The 20,776-nt window shown below is 39.8% G+C and overlaps 1 protein-coding gene across 3 annotated transcripts in view; it reads right to left on the bottom strand.

Moving 5' to 3' along the window:
* The window catches only part of LOC107548665 (very low-density lipoprotein receptor-like), a 21,252-nt gene extending 2,280 nt beyond the window's left edge, over positions 1-18,972 (bottom strand). The window contains exons 1-18 of one of the 3 annotated variants that reach the window (XM_016229439.1): positions 18,550-18,972; positions 14,316-14,435; positions 12,145-12,267; positions 10,978-11,100; positions 9,112-9,483; positions 8,761-8,883; positions 7,777-7,899; positions 5,915-6,034; positions 5,657-5,782; positions 4,593-4,764; positions 3,994-4,212; positions 3,722-3,840; positions 2,761-2,900; positions 2,544-2,685; positions 1,661-1,810; positions 1,326-1,403; positions 826-867; positions 473-553 (exon numbers count right to left, since the gene is read on the bottom strand). In XM_016229439.1, the coding sequence (XP_016084925.1) occupies positions 473-553; positions 826-867; positions 1,326-1,403; positions 1,661-1,810; positions 2,544-2,685; positions 2,761-2,900; positions 3,722-3,840; positions 3,994-4,212; positions 4,593-4,764; positions 5,657-5,782; positions 5,915-6,034; positions 7,777-7,899; positions 8,761-8,883; positions 9,112-9,483; positions 10,978-11,100; positions 12,145-12,267; positions 14,316-14,435; positions 18,550-18,616 (2,440 nt within the window). In that variant the 5' untranslated portion in view covers positions 18,617-18,972. The remainder of the gene's footprint in view (positions 1-472; positions 554-825; positions 868-1,325; positions 1,404-1,660; positions 1,811-2,543; positions 2,686-2,760; positions 2,901-3,721; positions 3,841-3,993; positions 4,213-4,592; positions 4,765-5,656; positions 5,783-5,914; positions 6,035-7,776; positions 7,900-8,760; positions 8,884-9,111; positions 9,484-10,977; positions 11,101-12,144; positions 12,268-14,315; positions 14,436-18,549) is intronic. The other 2 variants (XM_016229440.1, XM_016229441.1) reach the window with 2 other exon arrangements.
* Between the last annotated feature and the right edge of the window lie 1,804 nt (positions 18,973-20,776).

Below are 20,776 nucleotides of genomic sequence, written 5' to 3'. Positions count from 1 at the left end.
ACAAAGAAGACCTAAGACATTTGAGCAACTAGAAGCCTGTATTAGACAAGAATGGGACAACATTCCTATTCCTAAACTTGAGCAACTTGTCTCCTCAGTCCCCAGACGTTTGCAGACTGTTATAAAAAGAAGAGGGGATGCCACACAGTGGTAAACATGGCCTTGTCCCAACTTTTTTTAGATGTGTTGATGCCATGAAATTTAAAATCAACTTATTTTTCCCTTAAAATGATACATTTTCTCAGTTTAAACATTTGATAATGTCATCTATGTTGCATTCTGAATAAAATATTGAAATTTGAAACTTCCACATCATTGCATTCTGTTTTTATTCACAATCTGTACAGTGTCCCAACTTTTTTGGAATCGGGTTTGTAAATTGTTCCAATTTGAATGAACAAACACAGATGTATAGATCATGAATAACACAACTGTGAACATCATATTACAGGAGCAGAAGCAATGTACTTACACACAGGAAGAATAGCCCAGGCAGCAGCAGATCCTTTGGCAGATGAATTTACTTCATGTATCGAGGTGCTTATATTTCCTTCTAATGGTTAAAGGAAACAAAAAGGTTGAAAAATTAAGACGTAAAAGACTATAAAACAAACTATATCAAGAGTCGGCAAAGCAAAATAATCTTTGAGTAATGGTGTAAATGACGTTTGGATATGAGGGTGTAGTAAGCAGACAAGCAGTAACAAAAGGATGAATGGAATTTCTTAAACACAAACACTTTACATCCACTATTTCCAGTCTTGTTACAGTTACGGAGTTAATTCCAGATTTAGATTCAAGTATATGGGAGGCAACTAGCCTTACCAGCCCGAACTGGTTCATAGGCAACCTTCGGCACTGCAGATGCTTTAAAACAAAATTATGTTTATGAGTATAAACACTGGAGGCTCCTTTTCCATTTTTCACATATATCAAAATGCATGCTACAAATAATCCAACTAAAGTCAATTATATAGGCTAAATGTAGAACAATCTGTAGACTTATGGCCGTCATCTAGTTTAAGCAGCAGATCTCAGTTGCGGCCAGTAGAAATTCAAGAAATTTCAAAAATATTTAAATACCCCACAATATGTACTCATATTAGGAGGGATTAGCACTAAAGTAGCCAAAATCTCACAGTAGAGATTTTACTAACAGGTTAGCCATCACCCATCAGCCTACCTCAGTGCAAGCTTGAAGGAAATGTTAACAAGTGTCGCTTCTACAGACTTCAGTTGTGAAGCCAGCTATCATTATGGTGGGAAGCAAATCAAAGGCATTGATCGCCATGCACATGCAGTTAACATCCTAGTAACTGCTTTACCTTTGGGGTGAGGGGTCAGCCTCCCTACATCTTGAGGGATAGCTGTAGGTGCCTCTGTCATAAGAGAGCAATACAGAGCTGCAGCAATAAAATGACATTCTTAGATTTAAGGAACTTGTGCAACTTGATTCTAGTGCTGCAGTCAAAACATTGGCCAAAGATGACCATCAACAATGATTCATGAATAACATAAAAATGGATGACGTGCGCGCACACGCGCACACACACGCGCACACGCACACACACGCGCACACACAAAAAATGTAACAATGCAAATGAAAGCTTGATCAGCAATGCATTGATTTCTGTTACAAAAAGATGTTTCTGTTACGTGCCTGGTCTGCAGCGCAGGCCGTCTGAGGTGAGTGTTTGACCTTGCGGGCAAACACAGGTGAATTTAGGAGAATGTTTGTTAACTTGTGGAGCTGGCAGGCACATGAAGGAACAGCCTCCATTCTCTATCTTCTCGTTACACCAGTTGGTCCCTGTTTTGAGATAAAATAAGATTTTAAAGGGATAGTTCACCCAAAATAAAAATTCTGTCATTGTTCCAATCCCTTCCCACTTTCGTTCATCCTCAGAGGTTTCTGTTCCTCCATTGACAGCCTAAGCAACTTCCACTTTGAAGGCCCAGAAAGGTCATGGAAGTAGTCCATGTTACTCCAGTGGTTCAACTTGACGCGAGAGCACGACTCATGTCAACACAACATGCATGCGTCGCGATGCTCTCATGGACCGGAGAAGCAGCTCTCGTGAATGCACGTTAGAGATATAAGCGGAAGTGAAGAAAATGTTGTATATAGTCGTTATTTTTATTTTTGGCACACAAAAATCATTCCCTTCACTTCAGAAAATTTAAGTTGAACCACTGGAGTACCATGGACTACTTTACATGATGTTTTTACTACCTTTCTGGACCTTCGAAGTGAAAGTTGCTGAGGCTGTAAATGGAGGAACAGAAACCTCTTTGATTTAAATTTAAAATATCTTCAATTGTGTTCCAAGGATGAATGGAAGTCTTAGGGGATTGGAACAACATGAGGGTGAGTAATTAATGACAGAATTTTCATTTTTGGGTCAACTATCCCTTTAAGGTTTCCATTCCTTCCACATAAGGTAGTAGCTTTTGAGTCACAGAATCAGCAAAACATCAAAAATATAGTGTGTATCTGAGTGATGTGGGTTGTTGCTTTTGTTCAAGATAATTTCGGGACACACCAGACAGCTGAATTAGCTCATGGTACACAATGATGTCTTGGGGTTCGTTGAGGTTGCTGGCCAGCAGAGTTACATCAGATCCCGTGAACTTGTTTGCACCGTAGATGGCCTCATTCTCACCGTCTGTCCAGAACACTCGATCCTGGGATGGGATAAGAGAGAATTGTAGCTGTAGTTTTAGTTGGCAGTTGTAATTGATCTAGTTAGTGTACTGTACCTCAAAAACAGTAAGGGCAAAAGGGTGGGCCAGGTAGTCTGGTGACTGTAGCACCTTCCGGCGGTTGTCTCCATTCAAGTCTACACTACAAAGCATGTGCAGCTTTGAATCCACCCAGTAGAGTCGGCCCTTGATCAGATCTACAAGACAAGAGTAATGGTCTGGGGATAATTTATGATTCTGGCTGGTTGCTAGTTGGTCACACGGAAGTCCAATGGATCCCAAGTCAATGGATCCCACCCCTAATTCTTTTGGAGGGCCACAGTCCTTCAGAGTTTAGAGTTCACTAATTAAACACCTGAACCAGCTAAGCAAAATCTCCATAATTACCTGAATACTAATTCTTCTTCACAGCACTGTAGACCTCTAGGAAGTGAATTTGATGCCTCTCCACTAGGATATTCATAAAATTTTTCACCCGTTGTATCGTTTACTTAACAGAAATTGTCCAACTGCCCAATCTGAAGTCCAAATGCTTCACAAAAACCTATAGATGTTTAACTCATCTCCTGGAAGGGCCAGAGTCCTGCAGATTTCATTTTCAATACTGCTTGTACTACAGGCAGGTGTGTTGAAGCAGGTTTGGAACCAAACACTGCAGGACTGTGGACCTTCCGGAGCAGAGTTTGACACATCCTGCGCTAACCCCAATATATGAGCAATAGCAATTGACAATGCCACTAACTTCTGGAAAAGCAGAAGGATGCCCTTTTTGCAGGGGTAGCCAACTCTTCTCTTGGAGGTTTACTATCCTTCAGAGTTTAGCTCCAAACCCAATCAAGCACACTTGAAGCAGCTAATCAAAGTGTATGAGATTTCTTGAAAATAACCGGCAGGCATGTTGGAACTGAAATCTGCAGAAAGGTAGCGCCTCCAGGAGCAGCGTTGGCTACTCCTGCCTGCCTTATTGGTTCAGGTATTGTCAAAAGTTAAGTGAAACATCACGATAAACTTTACGCACCAAGAGTGATTCCATTGGGCCACTGAATATCTGTCTCAACTAGGACGTGTCTGTCAATCCCATTCATACCAGACTTCTCAATCTTAGCTGGCTCGCCCCAGTCTGACCAATACAGGAATCTGTAATTGAAGGACAAGGATGAAATTATCTGACTTTATATTGGCTCAAACCAGAGGACCACTTTTAAAAAGTTTTAACTGAGGAAATCTGAAAAGTCTGGAAACTTTTAGAAAGCAGTGGAAATGTTATAATACTCAATGCAATTGAATTACCCTGATAGAGGATCTACAGCAATAGAGGCTGGTTCCTTTAGGCCGCTGTTAAAGAGCACCTTCCTCTTGGTCCCATTGAAGTTGGCCACTGCTATACTCTTACTGCTCAGGTCTGACCAGTAGATGTTTTTGTAAATCCAGTCCACTGCAATCCCAACAGGCATCTGAACATTGTCAACCACTTTCGTATGACTTGCCCCCTGCTTATCCAATACTGTGCTGTGGGGGGAAAAAGCACCAGGCAAGAATGTTTTTTTTTTTTTTAAGTCATCCAAGGGATTGGGAGGGTAAGAACATTACTAATATTTATGCACAAATTCCTATCCCTATAGTACAATGGTTTTCAATCCTAGTCCTGGAGACCCAACGCATTTTGTATGCCTCTCTTATTTAACACACCTGATTCAGATCACTAGCTCATTAGACGGGGGCTCCATGATCTCACTGAGTGTGTCAGATCAGGGAGACATTCAAAATGTGCAGAGCATTGGGTCCCCAGAACCATGATTGAAAACCACTGCTATAGTGGTTCCTATACAACTTTGCTCTAGGTTCAAGTTGCATCCTTCAGGCCAAGGCAACAGAGATCCAGTGTTTACCTAAAAATTGCCTTCTGCCCCAGGTCAGCCCAGAATATTGTCTGCTGAGTGAAGTCAGCATCTACAGCTACTGTGTTCCGCAGCTGCTCCACAATCTGAGTATATTCACGGCGCTCCAGTCCTAGTTTACGGATGTCTCTTCGATTTGTGAAAATAAGACAGGGCTCTTTACCTAGAAATGCAAAAAGAGGGCACCATAAATGCAGGAGTTCAAAGTTATCAGGTGCCCATACTAGAGTAGAAAGTAAAACAATTTCTTGAGTTTGTGTGCAGAGCTCTTTACAGGCACAATATGTAAGATTATTTTATTAAAATACCCAAAAACCACTAGAACAGTGTTATATATTTTGCTGACTTGTGTACTTACATTATCCCAAATGTTTAGAAGAATGTTTAAATCCAGAGAAATAAGCAAAACTTACATATTGTGTCTTTAAATGAGAGAGAGTACGCCTGTCTAAGCAGTTCCACAGTGCCGTGTTAAAGGAGTAAAGATGCATGTAAACATGCAATCATAGCCACCTTAAACTTTTTCATTGTCCACTGGCACGGTTTGGTTTGTTGCAAACATGTAGCATCACTGATTCTATATGTTTAAATTACTAAAAATAAATTTCACTGTCACCACAGGTGTGCATTAAATTTTCAGTCACACTTTAGTTTGGGGACAATTTCTCACTATTAACTTTTGACTATTTAACTATTGACTTTTGCCTCAAACTTTTAATTTGCTTATTATTAATAGTTAGTAAGGTAGTTGTTAAGTTTAGGTATAGGGCTGGATTAATGGACCTAAAATATGGTCATGCAGATTAAGGCATTAATATGTGCTTTATAAGTACTAATAAACAACCTATATGCTAATAATGTGCATGCTAATAAGCAACTAGTTAATAGTGAGATTTGGTCCCTAAACTAAAGTGTTACCAAATTTTCTATAACTCAATGGTCTGTCAACAATTATTCCTTACTTGTTTGGATGGGAAACCCAATGTTAAAAATCACCAAGTCAGCCAAGTGTAAAGAAAAATTCCAAGTGAACTACACACTTGACAAGCTCTTACCTACAGCCTTGCACACTCCAGTGGCGGGGTCCATCTGGTAGCCATTGTGACACTCACATTTGTATCCTCCTTTAAGATTTATACATATTTGACTACATATACCAGGGTTGAGGCACTCGTTGACATCTGTGGAGAGACGATCATAATCTTAGTTCCTGTTTAAAAACATTTACAAAGATACATTTTCAGGACCCACAAAAATCAATACTCAAGTCATTGTTCTGACTATATTTGAGCATCATGTGTGGCTATTCATACCACCGCAGGTCTTGCGATCGATGAGCTGGAGTCCTGGCATGCAGTCACACTCGTAACCAATGGTCAGGTCGCGGCAGATGTGCGAGCAGCCTCCGTTATTAAGCAGGCATTCGTTCATATCTAAAACAAATTGTGGATGGCTGTTAATTCCAAGTGTGTAACCCACACTTGGAATATCAATGTGGCACATTGACAGGAGATGCACGGATGTGACATGCTCAGATTTACATGGATCAATAATTTGGGGCTCCATATGATGAACGCCCCGAAGGGTCCTTGGATCAGGTTTAAAAACATGGAGCGTGCTACTCTGTATTGACTCCATGCTGGACAAACGAGCCACAACACTCATTGTGTTTTATGGCTTGGGTGACAGATTATTACTTTTTGAGACCATGACAACTGGTCGTAGAATAATGGTGAAAACAGGAAAAAATCCTGTCCTCTGTCCACAAATGGTGTATTTTTATGTCATTTTTGCACTGTATCCCATAATGGCCAAATGTGGGAAAAAAGGTGTTGTTTTTCAGTCCTAGAGGCTAACAGAAACTAAAGCATTGTCATGAATGGTGTCAAAATCACAGTTGTGCAGAATGTACCCACCAGCTGGCCATCAGACCGCTGATGATGCACAGCATAGAGGGAGTAATTTCTGTAAAGGTAATTTAGTAGTTTTACAAGCCCAAATTTGGACAAATGCAGCCCTAATGTACAATGTGCCACATACAAGACAATATGACTTAAGGGTCTCACTGAATGAAACACAATAGCAGAAGTTCTGATCGGTTCCAAGGGGACTGATCAAAGTAACCGAGACAGCAAGTCTGCAGCCAAACACGAAAATGGGTGAAAATAAGATCTGAGCCCAATTTTAAGTTGAAGAAGAAAGTCATATAGGTGCGCAATGACAATGAAAATGAAAATGAAAAAGACCATTTTCATTTTTGGGTGAACTATCAATTTAACTCTAGAGAATGGAACTTTTACAAGGTTCTTTTAAAAAGGTCTCAATTGTGAAAGCATCCTTGATTTGTGAAAGCAAATTTGTTAAGTAACAGTGGGGAGAAATTACCTGTGCAATGGTCCGTTCACACCCCTAACATCTAGAACCGTTTAAGCAGCGTTTACAACAGCTTGAAACAATTTACTCAAACAATTCACTCAAACTTTCAGACTCAACAACCCTCTCTAACAGACCACTGTTATTGTGTGAACTAATTATACTGCAGGTTCACCCTCTTGATGCACCCATGATGCTTTAGTCTGCATTTAACCAAGTCAGAGCACCACACACAACTGAAACAATTTAAAGTAAACTGTTCTTAGACAAAAGTTGACCTACATTTAGAATGCTTGCTGAGGTAATTTTACTGAATTGTGATTGCTTTGAATTGTTGGTTTATTTGCATAGTAAATTGTGATTGGTTTTTCCTTTTTGTACCCATTTAATCATCTTTAAGCAGCCTTTAGATTGCAAGGACAATGTAACTTAAAAGAACTGATGGAGAATTAAAAACCTAAGCTTTTTTATTTATACTTCACACTTAAGTCATAAGTGTTAGACTTTATAATTAGCCAATTCTGATGTTGGGGGAAGTGTGGAATTATGCATCAAATAACAGTGGAACTCTAAAAACAGTAATTATGTAATTCTGTTAGGTGAAACCAGCAAAGCAATTACACAGTTCTAAGAATAACCCACATTAACATTTTCCTGACACATACAAGATATTTTGTTTAAAGCTTTGTGTGCACTGATAGATGGACATTTTTAGACATTTTCTGATTTATATAGAAAATATGTCAGAAAGCTTTAGTAAAGTCTTTAGTAATGAAGAGAACAGCAAAACACTTGTACTTACTGCACTCTTTGATGGGTTCATCACTCCAGTCAGGACAGTCACGGACCTTATTACACACTTTACTCATCTCAATGCACTCTCCACTGCGACACTTGAACTGATCAGGACCGTTACACTGAGTTACTGAGTGAAGAGACAATGAGAGCATCAATTTCTGTCTATAAAACAAATCTAACAAAAAAAAAAAACAATGATGTGAACTAGTCTAATTAAACATCTAAAATAATATCATGTAGCAGTAATTCTAAATCGGTGAGTTGTGACCCAAAATAGGGTAGCAATTAGGGCTGTGCAATTAATTGCATGCAATTGTCATGCGCATCTCGTCAGTAAAGCCGGTTCCGTGATAAGTAGTAAATCTCCATCACCTGCTTTCAGATGGAGCGGCATTTACTACACAGAGCCGTAGTTCACTAACAATTAGGCAATATTGCGTTCATTATCGCAGATCGAATCGCCTGCGATAATGAACGCGATATCGCCTAGCTTGTCAGTGAACTCTGTGTAGTAAATGCCGCTCCATCTGAAAGCAGGTGATGGAGATTTACTACTAATCACGGAACCAGCTTTACTGACGAGATGTGCATGACAATCGCATGCGATTAATTGCACAGCCCTAGTAGCAAATCTGTTAAAAAAATGCAAATAATCATAATATTCATGCATAGTTAGGATAGCTAAATAGGCTTAATTAAAATACGTCCCAATTTTTGGTTGCTGACATAGTTTGATCTAAATGAGTCTGTCACTTAGTAATATGGCTAGTACTAATTCAGTATTTGGACCAGTGTTTGCTTCATGTTTTATTCTTGTGGATAAATTCTAAAAGACATCTGCCAGTAAACTGTCTACTTTTCTATTCAGCCTATGTCACAATCTTGCATATTAACAGTAATATTAAAAACGTTCTTGGATTTTAAAGATATTTGTTACTTTTCCAGGTAGAGCATTCTGAGAAAATGTTTTCCAGTTTAACGGACTCACAGTTTTTGCAGTTGACTTCATCCGTGCCGTCTGCACAATCTCGGAATCCATTGCACTGTCGGCTGCCATGGATACAGCTGCCGTCATCGCACTTGAACTGGTCGGGCCTGCAGGTACGGGCAGCTGGAAATGGCATGGACAAACAGAGACCTGTTAGTTATCCAAAAACCACACACTGAATTATGCAGAAAACAAAAGGTGTGTTTTCCATGACACAATATTTTCCAGCCATATATTCCAAAACAAAACCAACTAAAATATGCAATAACCAAAAGGTCCAGTTTCCATGACATCTGATATATACAAGCCATATATTTTAAAACAAAAAACACACCCCAACATGGAACTTACAGCAGTTTTTCTCGTCGCTGCCATCCTTGCAGTCTGGATCCCCGTCACAGCGCCACTTCCTGTGTATGCATTCCCCAGAGCTGCACTGCATCTCGCTGGGCGAACACTTAGCTGGCGGTGTGGGGTTGCGGCCGCAACGCTCTGGCGACTCATCTGATTGGTCCTGGCAGTCCACATCCTCATCGCACAGCCAGCTTCTAGGAATGCAGGTATTATTCCCACAAGGGACTTCACTCGGGCCGCAGGAGGAAGGAGCACAGTCCTGTTCATCGCTGCCGTCCCCGCAGTCATCCTCACCATTACAGACGAAATTACGAGACACGCAGCGACCACTGGCACAGGTGAACTCCAGAGGGGCGCATGTAATGTTACCTAATAAAATAACACAGGAAAATAACTTATGGGGCTGTCAAAATGGATCAACGTGTGTTTCAGGATTTCAGAACAGAATGGACATGTGCGAATAGATTCATGGAGACCACTGGAATTTTCTATAAATTATAGCTTTAAGTAGGCCTCAATTTATCCCAACAACCTTCTACCTGTTTTATTGTCTGAATCAGTGTTAACTAAAAATTATTATTATTATTATTATTATTACAAATAACTGTCAGTAATTGAACTTAAGTAAACTTGAAAATTAGAAACATTGTTCATAATTACATCATAACAATTAATAATTAATCATAACTAGTTATAATTAATTATAAATATTTAGATCCACTATAGCATTAAGTAGGCCTCAATTTATCCCAACAACCTTCTACCTGTTTTATTGTCTGAATCAGTGTTAACTAAAAATTATTATTATTATTATTATTATTATTACAAATAACTGTCAGTAATTGAACTTAAGTAAACTTGAAAATTAGAAACATTGTTCATAATTTCATCATAACAATTAATAATTAATCATAACTAGTTATAATTAATTATAAATATTTAGATCCACTAAGTATTTACTTGACCTCTCAGGGTCAACTGTCTGTCAATTTTAAGAACGTTAATTTCCTGGTTAAGGGAAATAACTTTCTTACTGTACAATACTACACAGAGCATGTAGCAGAAATCTGCATGATTAGGGACTACGATTATGAGCAAACAATGAACAACCTCAGGTGCGATACGAGTAAGACTTTATTAACTACATAAACACTTAAACTAGTCTAACATACACCTACACATACATGCATACAGTTGGTATAGGAACAGTATTAAAGCTTAGGCAGTAAAGAGAAGAGAAATAAAGCATGAAGCTATGGGACCATTGGATATTCAGCAGATCTACAGCCTGAAGGAAACATCAGATTCTTAGTTCAGACACACCTTTGTAAAAAGGTGCAAATGATACTTAATGTATCAATTAATAAGACTAAGTTTGAAACTATTAGTATCTATAGTATCTAGATACTATAGTTAGCTATTAGAATGAATGAATAAAATAAATAAACTTTATGCATATTTTAACATTAATTGTATGTATTATATATGGATAAATGAATTATATATCCCTCACTTCCGGATGTTTGTGTACGTATCGGCATATTTGAGCATAGTTTAAGCAACTTGAGAGACTTTAGAGGGGACACAAGAGTATTTTACTCTTGTTCAGGACAAAAACACAGACGTATTTGATTGAATTGACCTGTTCTAGTCTAATTCAAACAGAGCTTAAAAGAAACAATTGCAAAATAAAATAAAAAAATCCTGTGTGATTTTTCATCTTAAGAGTTTCACTTTGGCTCTCAATGACTCATTTCCAAGTATTGCCTTTACATGTAAAGCAGCAGTAGATGAGGCAAGCAAAATGGGAACTGAAATTGATTGTAAGAGGCGGTTCAGCTGGTGTTGTGTCTAGTGACTCACCACAATTAATCTCGTCCTCTCCGTTATCGCAGTCTTTCTCACCGTCACACTTCCAGAAGACCGGAATGCACTGCGTGGAGCCGACGCCACAGCTGAACTCGTTCACTCGGCAGGTCCTCGTGTCTGAGAGAAAAGCCAGTCAGGACCATACGACTTCATTCCCCTTAATCATCATCAGATTTCACAAACAACTTGGTGAACCAAAGCATGCTTAGGGCCAATAATCCTGGAATTTATCTTCTTGAATTATATCAGCTTTCACGTGTCATATTGGCGAAATAATCCATTCTAAATTCTCGACGGGATCAGCATAAACAAACATTGTTTTATTGCACGAAACATAGAAACAATCTTTAGACTGGTGTGAACAATTAAGGTTGAAACATTCACCCCTTTGGCAATCCTCCAAGACCTGCATTGGTTAAAAGACTCATAGATGCAGCGGGAAGCTTAATATCAAAGGAGGAATGGTGCTAAAGGTCTGTTGCGTAATCCATGAAACCTTTGACATTTTACATTTAAAAGTCAAAATGTACAAACATAACACATCCTCCACAGAAATAACTCACTGCATGACCAAATCAAAAAGCCTAGAGCCTGGATGGAAATATTGGACGTAAAAAAAAATCTTGAAAAGATCACTTGCGCGTGCGCTTATAGCCACCTGTGTGCAAATGCTCACGAACACACACACATTGTTGGTCCCTTTCCATTTTCTGCTGACTAACTTTCCAACAGCTGGTCAAACAAGACTTGATTTAGAGAGCTGCCATGAATGTCATGCGTACAGCAATTCTTCTGCTCTGGACTGTATACAATGTACAGCCACTGTACTTTAATAAAGCAATAGATCAGTTTTTAATAAGTGCCTCAAACCCTTAATTTTCAAACCTTTAATTTTCTGCAAAAAGAACAAGGACATGCAAAAGATGAGAAGACATAGATGTGCTTTTATGATGGATGGCATGTAGAACTAACACACAGAGGTGTATTTAAATATAACCCACAGCTGAGATAGAAGACTCTCGCTCAAGTTAAAAATAAACAGGAAATTGTACGGTCTAGCTTTGACGGTAACTAGGGATTTACAACCCAATCAGATAGAGTTCACGCAGCGAACACGAAGCCACGGGTACCGCTGAACACATGATGTGAAATCGGACTTACGGCACATTTCGATGCTTTCGTCTGAGCCATCCTCGCAGTCTGGTTCCCCATCGCACTGCCATCTCTTGGGAACGCACTGGCCACTGCGGCACACGAAGTCCACCTCTGCACAGGTCTTCCTCACTGAACCGGTCAAGAAAACGGAAACGTTATAAAACCTACACGTCAGTAGATATTAGCATGGGCTCAAGGGGAATGAAAAACAAGCAATGCAAAAGAATGTCTGCGCAAGAGTGCTTGAAATGCTTAGCACTGAACCCAAGGTATCCAAGCTGAGATTTAGAAGTGCTGTTTAGGAGCTTGAAATGCAAATCTTAGACTTTGGCACACAGTTTGACCACTTAAGAAGCAATGTGCGACGCAATGTGGAACTATTTCAGGAATGATTTCGATTTTTCACTCTCTGTATCCTACAGTATGAAGTAACTAGCTCCCTCCCATCTCAGACACATTCTCAGTCTCTTCATGTCCTCTCACAGCACACGTGCATACTCGAGCAGGAGGCCTCCCGCAGACTGAATGGCAATAGGAGACGGAGCAGTGCAAACTGACGGGGCCCACATTCTCAACACAGAGCCGAGTGTTTACAGCGAAGTGCTGCTGGGTGATTTCTGAAATGGAGGCAAAGCACGTTCTTTGTTTTGGGTTTATTTTTACGTCCAATGTAAATGCCTGCTCCAGTTGCATTTGATGTTTACATGTTTTCCAGGTTAAAGGTTTGCGGTACAACATTTACCCATAGAGTCGATAAGAAATAACCTAATATTAACCTAAAAATCTTTTTTCAATTAATTTCCTGCTCAAAAAACATCTTATGATGATCATTTTTATTGCTCGATATTTTTGTGGAAATGTGATGCATAAAGTATTTAGCAAGAACGCATTAAATCAAACAAATATGACATTACAAAAAGTTTCTATTTCAAATAAACGCAGTTCTTTTGACATTTCTATTGAAGTGATCCTGAATAATGTTTACCACAAAAATATTATGAGCAGCAAAAACTGTTAAACACTAATAATACTAAGAAGCATTTTTAATAATTGAGCACCAATAACAATTGATTAAAAAAAATTCAAATCAGCATATTAGAATGATTTCTGAAGATCATGTGACACTGAAGACTGAAGAAATGATGATGAAAATTCAGCTTTGATCACAGGAATAAATTATACTTTAAATAGAAAACAGTTATTTTACATTGTAATAATATTTCACAATATTACAGTTTTTAATAAGCGTACAACGAGCATAAAATTAAATAATTTATGCAAAACACAATATTTTATCACTTTATCAGGGTTATACTGTATATGTTGAGACTGCATAGTAATAATAATAAAACTAATTTTACAAAAATATATTTACTGTATGTTTGTCAAATTGGTTGCAAATTGCAATTCCCATTTTTTTCTTTTGTAATTTAAAATGGTACATTATATGAGGGGGAAAAATACAAGTATATAGTCATTATCACAATGACCTCAAGCGAAGCAAAAGAGATGATAACACTGTCTGAAACTTAATCGCTGGTGTTGCTGTTGGAAAAATAGTGATTAACATACTAGTTCATATTTAAAAAAATGTTTTTTTGTTCTGTCAATTATTTTATTCTATATTTATAAGGAGGTACTGGCCTCTCAGAGGAAACGCCCCTGAGTAAAAGGTGAAGAGGCCTAAATGGGAACACTTGGATCCAAAAAAAGACTCCAGCTCATCATATCTGTGCCAGCCCCCATCTGTAATTTCCCTCGCATCAATGACCCACTTAGCACACCAATGAGCATTATAGATCACCTAGGTGGGAAAATCTTTACATATAAAACCACTTGGTATGCAGTCATACTATGAATGAGTGTCAAACAAGCAACTTATACCCAATCAATATTTAAATTTTGCTGTGTTTTGTCCAGCTGCAAGCCAATCAGTTTATGCCTCCATTACAACCGATTACCCAAGAGTTACATCAGCTCCCGAGATCAAGACTGGTTTAACAGCGGATCAGGGAAATCACACACTGGCTGGTAGGTGTGGCTATTCTGGCGAGCATCAAGACAAACACGCCCACACATCAGAACAATGACGGATGTTGTGCAGTAGAGCTGATGTAACTCTCAGATGACTTGCTTTGAGCTCTCACACACACACACACCAATGCACACAGACTCACCGCAGGAGGTCTCGTCGCTCCCGTCCGAGCAGTCCAGGTCGCCGTCGCACTGCCACACAGACGGGATACACCGGCCATTCCCACACTGGAACTGAGACTGCTCACATTCTATTCGGGAACCTGTGAGGCAGAAAGAGGTGGCGTCAGTGGCTTGTTTCAGTCAGTCCTGTAATGACTTGATGCATGAAACTGGTCACATTTTCTCCAGTACTGAGCTTTGTATATAAAAAATGTCCCACATAGAAGTGTGTGATATTGGTGACATTTTCTGGGATTTTGTCTATAAATATGTATTGAATTTCAGGGGCATTCTAAATGCATTCTAACAGGCAACATAAAGCAGACATGTTGTTTGTTTTTTTGTAAAGTGAGTGATATACTACGTAAATAAAACATTTACAATCAAGCTGGCGGTTATTAAGCCTCTTATTAAGAAACCACAACTAGATCCTAGTGAACTGGCCAATTACAGACCCATCTCAAATCTTCCTTTTATGTCTAAAATTTTAGAACTTACGGTTTCTGATTACAGTTATCAGGCTGTGCACATACAAGACAGCTGTCCTTGACCGTGACTATTTAAGAATCTTGTCACAGCTGCATTACTTCAACAAATGTTTTAAATGATTATCATTCGACCTCATCACTTTGCATGATTAATTCAAAAGGTAAAGTCCACAGATCATTTTATATCATGAGATATATGTATAGAGTAATATAATAACAATAAAAACATAACCAAAAGGCATGCAGTACATTTTCTGAAAGCAATAACAATTGAGTAGCCTACTTTTTTTTTGGACTAAAAGCATATTTTAGCATATTTTACCAGTTTATAGATGCTTTAAACTATAAGGTTGCATTTTTTGACAGTAGTGCTGTTTATACCAAAGCACCTGCCAAATAAGAAAAGAGCCACTAACTCAACTGAAAAGTGCATTGCGCAAACCATTTGGCATTTAAAAGTAATTTTGAGGTTTACAAAATGCTGCACTGATGATCTGTAAACACTCCTTAAAGAAAACGTCAGTTCTGAGACTCGCTTTTAAGATGTGAGGACCACTTGCAACATTTCAGCCTACTAGAGGAGACTGAGCTTTGCAGCTTGCCAAAGGCCCAGATGCCTTATTTTCACATGTGTGCAAGTAAAACATTTACCACAAGGCTCCCAAAGCTCTGATTCATCAGAATATCTCATCTCTGCTTCATCACAGACAGATGCTGAGAATGCAGAAGGGGACTTAATCTAAAGCACCACTGGACCGTTTGGAGCAGCCTGACCTTAAAGGGATACTCCAACCCAAAATGAAAATTTTGTCATTAATAACTTACCCCCATGTCGTTCCAAACCCGTAAAAGCTTAGTTCGTCTTCGCAACACAATTTAAGATATTTTGGATGAAAACCGGGAGGCTTGTGACTGTCCCATTGACTGCCAAGGTCCAGAAAAGTATAAAAGACATCGTCAGAATAGTCCATCTGCCATCAATGGTTCAACCGTAACATTATGAAATGACGAGAATACTTTTTGTACGTGAAGAAAACAAAAATAACGACTTTATTCTACAATTCGTCTCCTCTGTGTCTCTCCGCACTTATTTTGGAGAATATCCGCTGAACGCAAGCAGCGTACGCTATTCTATTCTGTTATGGATGCGCTGTTTTTGTTCAAATCAAAGCGTAAATACACGTAGAAAACGTATCCTTGTGTCACAGCTGACATAGAATAGCGTACGCTGCTTGCGTTCAGCGGATATTCTCCAAAATGGCGCTACAGTGATGCGGAGAGACACAGAGGAGACGAATTGTTGAATAAAGTCGTTATTTTTGTTTTCTTCGCGTACAAAAAGTATTCTCGTCGCTTCATAACGTTACGGTTGAACCACTGATGGCAGATGGACTATTCTTACGATGGCTTTCATACTTTTCTGGACCTTGACAGTGTAATTTTCTTGGCAGAAAATGGGACAGTCACAAGCCTCCCGGTTTTCATCCAAAATATAGTGATTAGTGTTGCGAAGACGAATGAAGCTTTTACGGGTTTGGAACGACATGGGGGTAAGTGATTAATGACAAAATTTTCACTTTGGGTTGGAGTATCCCTTTAAGACTCAAAACAAAACCCTTCCTCACATCAGCACTACATACTCCCTTGACAAATCAAGCAACCATATGAGGAAAATAAGAGGTATTTTCTTCAGATAAACCCAGTTATCCTTCCCAATCACCTGAACGCTACTAATTACATCTAAACTGTTAGCAAGCGGGTTTTTAAAAAAAAATACATCTACAGTACCTCTCGTTACAAGGTCAGTCCCTGCTGGAGTAAGCTGAGGCCAAGTACTTTGCTCAAGGGCGCAATGGAGGCAGGTCATGGAAAGCTATGCTGGGGTTTAAACCAACAACCTTTCAGTTACCAACCCACATCTTTAACCACTAAGCCACTCCAGTCTTGTTGTACTTACAAGTAAAAGCCTAGATTATGAAGATTGCAAAAACGTCACTTATACAGATATGTATTATGTATAATCTGAGATTCTCAAACTAAAATTAAAAAAAAAAAAAAATTCATAAAATGATTATTTTAAAACAGCACCAGCAGCGTAGTCTGATTTCCGAACAATGAATCGCATGAGACGGTTCTTTTTACGGTATCAAAAAACAGTGCAATTAGTGTAGTCTGATTTCTGATTATCAGAACTATTTTACAAGGTGGAAAGTTCACATGGATTTGTACAACGAAACAACAATACAATATGATTTTTTAGGAAAAAAGCAAGCATGAAGGTCCACCCATATACTTATATCAAAAGAGGGAAGTAAGCAGATCATACAAAAATGAGATTCACAAATTCATACAGATTAAACACCAGTTTGCCAAAACAGATTTTACCATGAGAGTAACGCTGGTGTGGTCTGATTCCTGAATGAATACATCTTATGACACGGTTCTTCTTCGAAAATTAAAAACCAAAGGAAGTGGTTACTGATTTAACTAACTAGTCTTAACTAGAATAAGTTACTTGACTCAAAATGAACTCAAAAGAACTGTTGTGCACAAACAAAGTGAGTGAGAAGTGATTTCACGAATACGTTGTTCATACACTCTTAAAAATAAAGGTGCTTCACGATGCCATAGAAGAACCTTTTTGTCTAAATGGTTCCATAAAGAACCTTTAACATCTGAAGAACCTTGCTGTTTCACAAAAATGTGTAAATTCGTCCCCCGCACTTTTTCGGGCAAGTGTGTTCGCATAGAGGTTTTCAAGAGCTGGTGTGAATAAATATAGATTTTTTCAAAGAGACAGGATAGTCTGTGCATGATCTGATGTTTTATTTGGACCCAGAATAAGAGCGCTAAACACTCCGTGCAGTGTATGTTTCATTCATACTCGAAGCCGAAGGGGGCTCTTGCGCAGAAAGTCCTATGAAGAAATTCCTAACATGGACAAAAGCGTCCAGCTATCGCTGTATGAAAACGGTTGATTTCACAGCCTCACTTCTGAAATGATGGCTACGCCCCTGATAGCACGTCTATAAAATCATTAGCAGATATACCACCGCAACTCTTAACAGCAGAATACACCCCGAGGCTAATAAACAGGCCGAGCGCTGCACACGCGCTTCACGCGCTCCGACCCGAGTCACCTGCTTAATTACCGCAACCACACACGCCTCGTTTCTTTACCGAGCGAAGCGCGTGTGCACGGATTGAGATATCAAACAAGCATTTTAAATTAAGGAAAAAACGAACAAACAGAAGTGATCTGTTATAAAACAACAGGCCTATATGCATATAAATAAGTGAACATACGCAGGCGGTGGCGCAAACATGTTCAGCACCGCTTTCGAAACGCACGATTCTATTTAAAATAAAAAGAAGGAATCACATATTTGAATAAAAGCGTTGGGAAATAACACCATCGGTAATGTTTAATTGTATGGTGGATTGCTACAAGCCATTTGCGAGGCCTATACGCTACATTGAGATATGTTTAACGCGCGATCAATGAGCCATCCAATCAAACACATTTTCTTCTGACGGATCCACACGGAAACATCCCCCCCGCAGATTCCAGTGCGATACCGAGCAGGTCAGTTTACTGCAGGGAATGTAAATCTCCTCTGAGAATAGTATTGCAACACTGTAACCACAGACGTTCTGAGAACGCAGCATTGTTCTATATGATCTTCCCATGGCTACCATTGCCACCATCCTCGTCCTAAACACTCACCGCGCGACAATCCCCACAGCTGAAGACATGCTGGCAGAACGAGGAGCCCCAGAGTAGACGTGACCATTTCGCGCTAGAGAGCTGAACGCTGTGTCTGTGGCCTCGTCCCTGATACTGTAGCACAGCCGATATGTCTTCGTGGGACAGACAGAAAGCGGCGTGATCCACGGGCTCTTATCTCATGTAGGCAGTTCCCCGGTCAGTCTCTCCACACGCGCGAGGCGGTCACGGAACCGCAGTCCATGTCCTAATTGAACGATAGCGTGAACCTGCAGCGAATATCCGCGCCACTGCCGAACACAGCCGTGTTTTTTCTCCTTCAACATGTCATTTACACACTGTTAACCCTTTCTGTTCCACATCTTCCACTAAACCTGCCTCACGCGTGCGGTGCAGCCTCTCTGTGCCTATTTGAGGCAAATGAGGAAAAAAATAAATAAGTAAACCTAAAATAGAGTCACCATCCTCAGTCTTTCAGTCATGTTTATAGACGTTTGTGTGGGGTAGCAAGTTCAGTACTATATTAAAGGGGTCATATGATGCGATTTCACTATGTGGGAAGATTAGCATAACGCCGCCCAAATGTTCTCGCAAAGAAAGAAGGCGTAACTTTTATTCTCGCTGTAGTATTGTTGCTACCGCCGCCATGTCGTGGAGACGCTAGGCGCGTTTCCATTACAGATTTGCGCAAAACTTTGGCGATATTTTATAAATGTCGATAAAAAAGTATTGCTAAATGACGGCGTTTCCATTAACCAATGTTATGCGACTAAAACGTAACCTTTTGCCTCTCGCGATAAGTCATGGCAACAGATTTTGGTGGGATTTTGGCTATATTTATTCAAAGGAGGCTTTTGCGTGTATCTTTACAGAAGCAGCAAAGAGAGCCGCTTCAGAAACATGCGTGGCGCGGCTGGAGTAAACCATAGACTGTATAAAAACATAAACACAAGCACTGAGTGGCAGCAGTCAGCTTCAGTGACCGTATCAGAGCCACACTGCACCGCAGACGTGTGCAGTGTAAATTGTCTTAAGTATTAATAGTAGGGAAAGCCCCTTATACTGGAGCGCGGCCACTTATGAAGTGTTTCTTGGAGGTTATAGTACACTGAAGAATGATCATATGACTTTTTACATACGCCATGTGACCTGTAAATGCGAAAAAGCAGTTTCCATTGCAGTTTTGCGAATTAATCCTTTTTCGCATTGCCTGAAAAACCACCTCATGCGAGCGTAAAAACTTTTTTGCGATATATGGCCGTTTTTGCGAAATTGACGCGTTTCCATTAGGCGTATTTTCAATTCGCAGTTTCAATTTGCGCAATTTGAAGGGTAATGGAAACGTGCCTACTGTGTGTTTCGTTGTGAAAGCGAAACTACTTTGTTTGGCCTTCCAAAAGAGGATGATATCTGCTTCGTCATGCCTGGAGCTGATCCGTGCTGGTCGCTTAGGAAATACATCAACTTTGCTGTCGATCGCCGGATCGGCTTTCACCGTGGACGAAGCAGAGTCCAGCCCGGGGTCGTCACATGTGGCTGCCGCAAGCCCGCCCGCCGCTTCTTCGTCGAATCCGCCGGGCGGCACTCACTCAAGCCCACCAGTGTAGTGCCGAAATTTGCACCCTGCCAGATTATGCATCCCCTAGTATTGGTATGTTTAGGAGTAGGTGTGGGGCTGGGATTAGGCAATCAGGTAGCGACTTCAATGAGGGGGGTGCATAATCTGGCAGGGGTGCAGAATTCGGCACAACACCGGCCGCCGCTCACTCAAGCCGGCCGTGTGACGCTGTGATTCGTTGTGAAAGCGAAACTACTTTGTTTGGCCTTCCAAAAGAGGACACGACTAGAAATCAGTGGTTAAGTTGTATTTACAACACTGTTCCAGAACAGTTCCACCCAAATATTCAGATGTGTGCAGCACATTTTATGGAGGACTGTTTCCTGATCCTGGGAGAGTAGACTACAATGCCGGCTGTTCTGACTCACAGACTATAAGTACGTTTTTATATTTAAAGGATTTGCCACTGACGATTCAAACGTGAGTTTTGAGCAGTGTAGAGTAAATTAAAAAAGTAATGTGTTACTTTATTAGTTACTTGAAAAAAGTAATCTGATTACGTAACTTGCATTACTTGTAATGCTCCGATCGCAAATGCAGACATGGTTTTATGTTTACGCAGCGCGATGCAACGCAATGCGTAAAAAGACAGTATAAGTCATTATAATC

Source organism: Sinocyclocheilus grahami, unplaced genomic scaffold, assembly GCF_001515645.1.
Source record: "Sinocyclocheilus grahami isolate Dianchi unplaced genomic scaffold, SAMN03320097.WGS_v1.1 scaffold352.1, whole genome shotgun sequence".
Taxonomy (NCBI): Eukaryota; Metazoa; Chordata; class Actinopteri; order Cypriniformes; family Cyprinidae; genus Sinocyclocheilus; species Sinocyclocheilus grahami.
The sequence above is the reverse complement of the archived record's forward strand: the minus strand, read 5'-3'. Positions and strand labels throughout refer to the sequence as shown.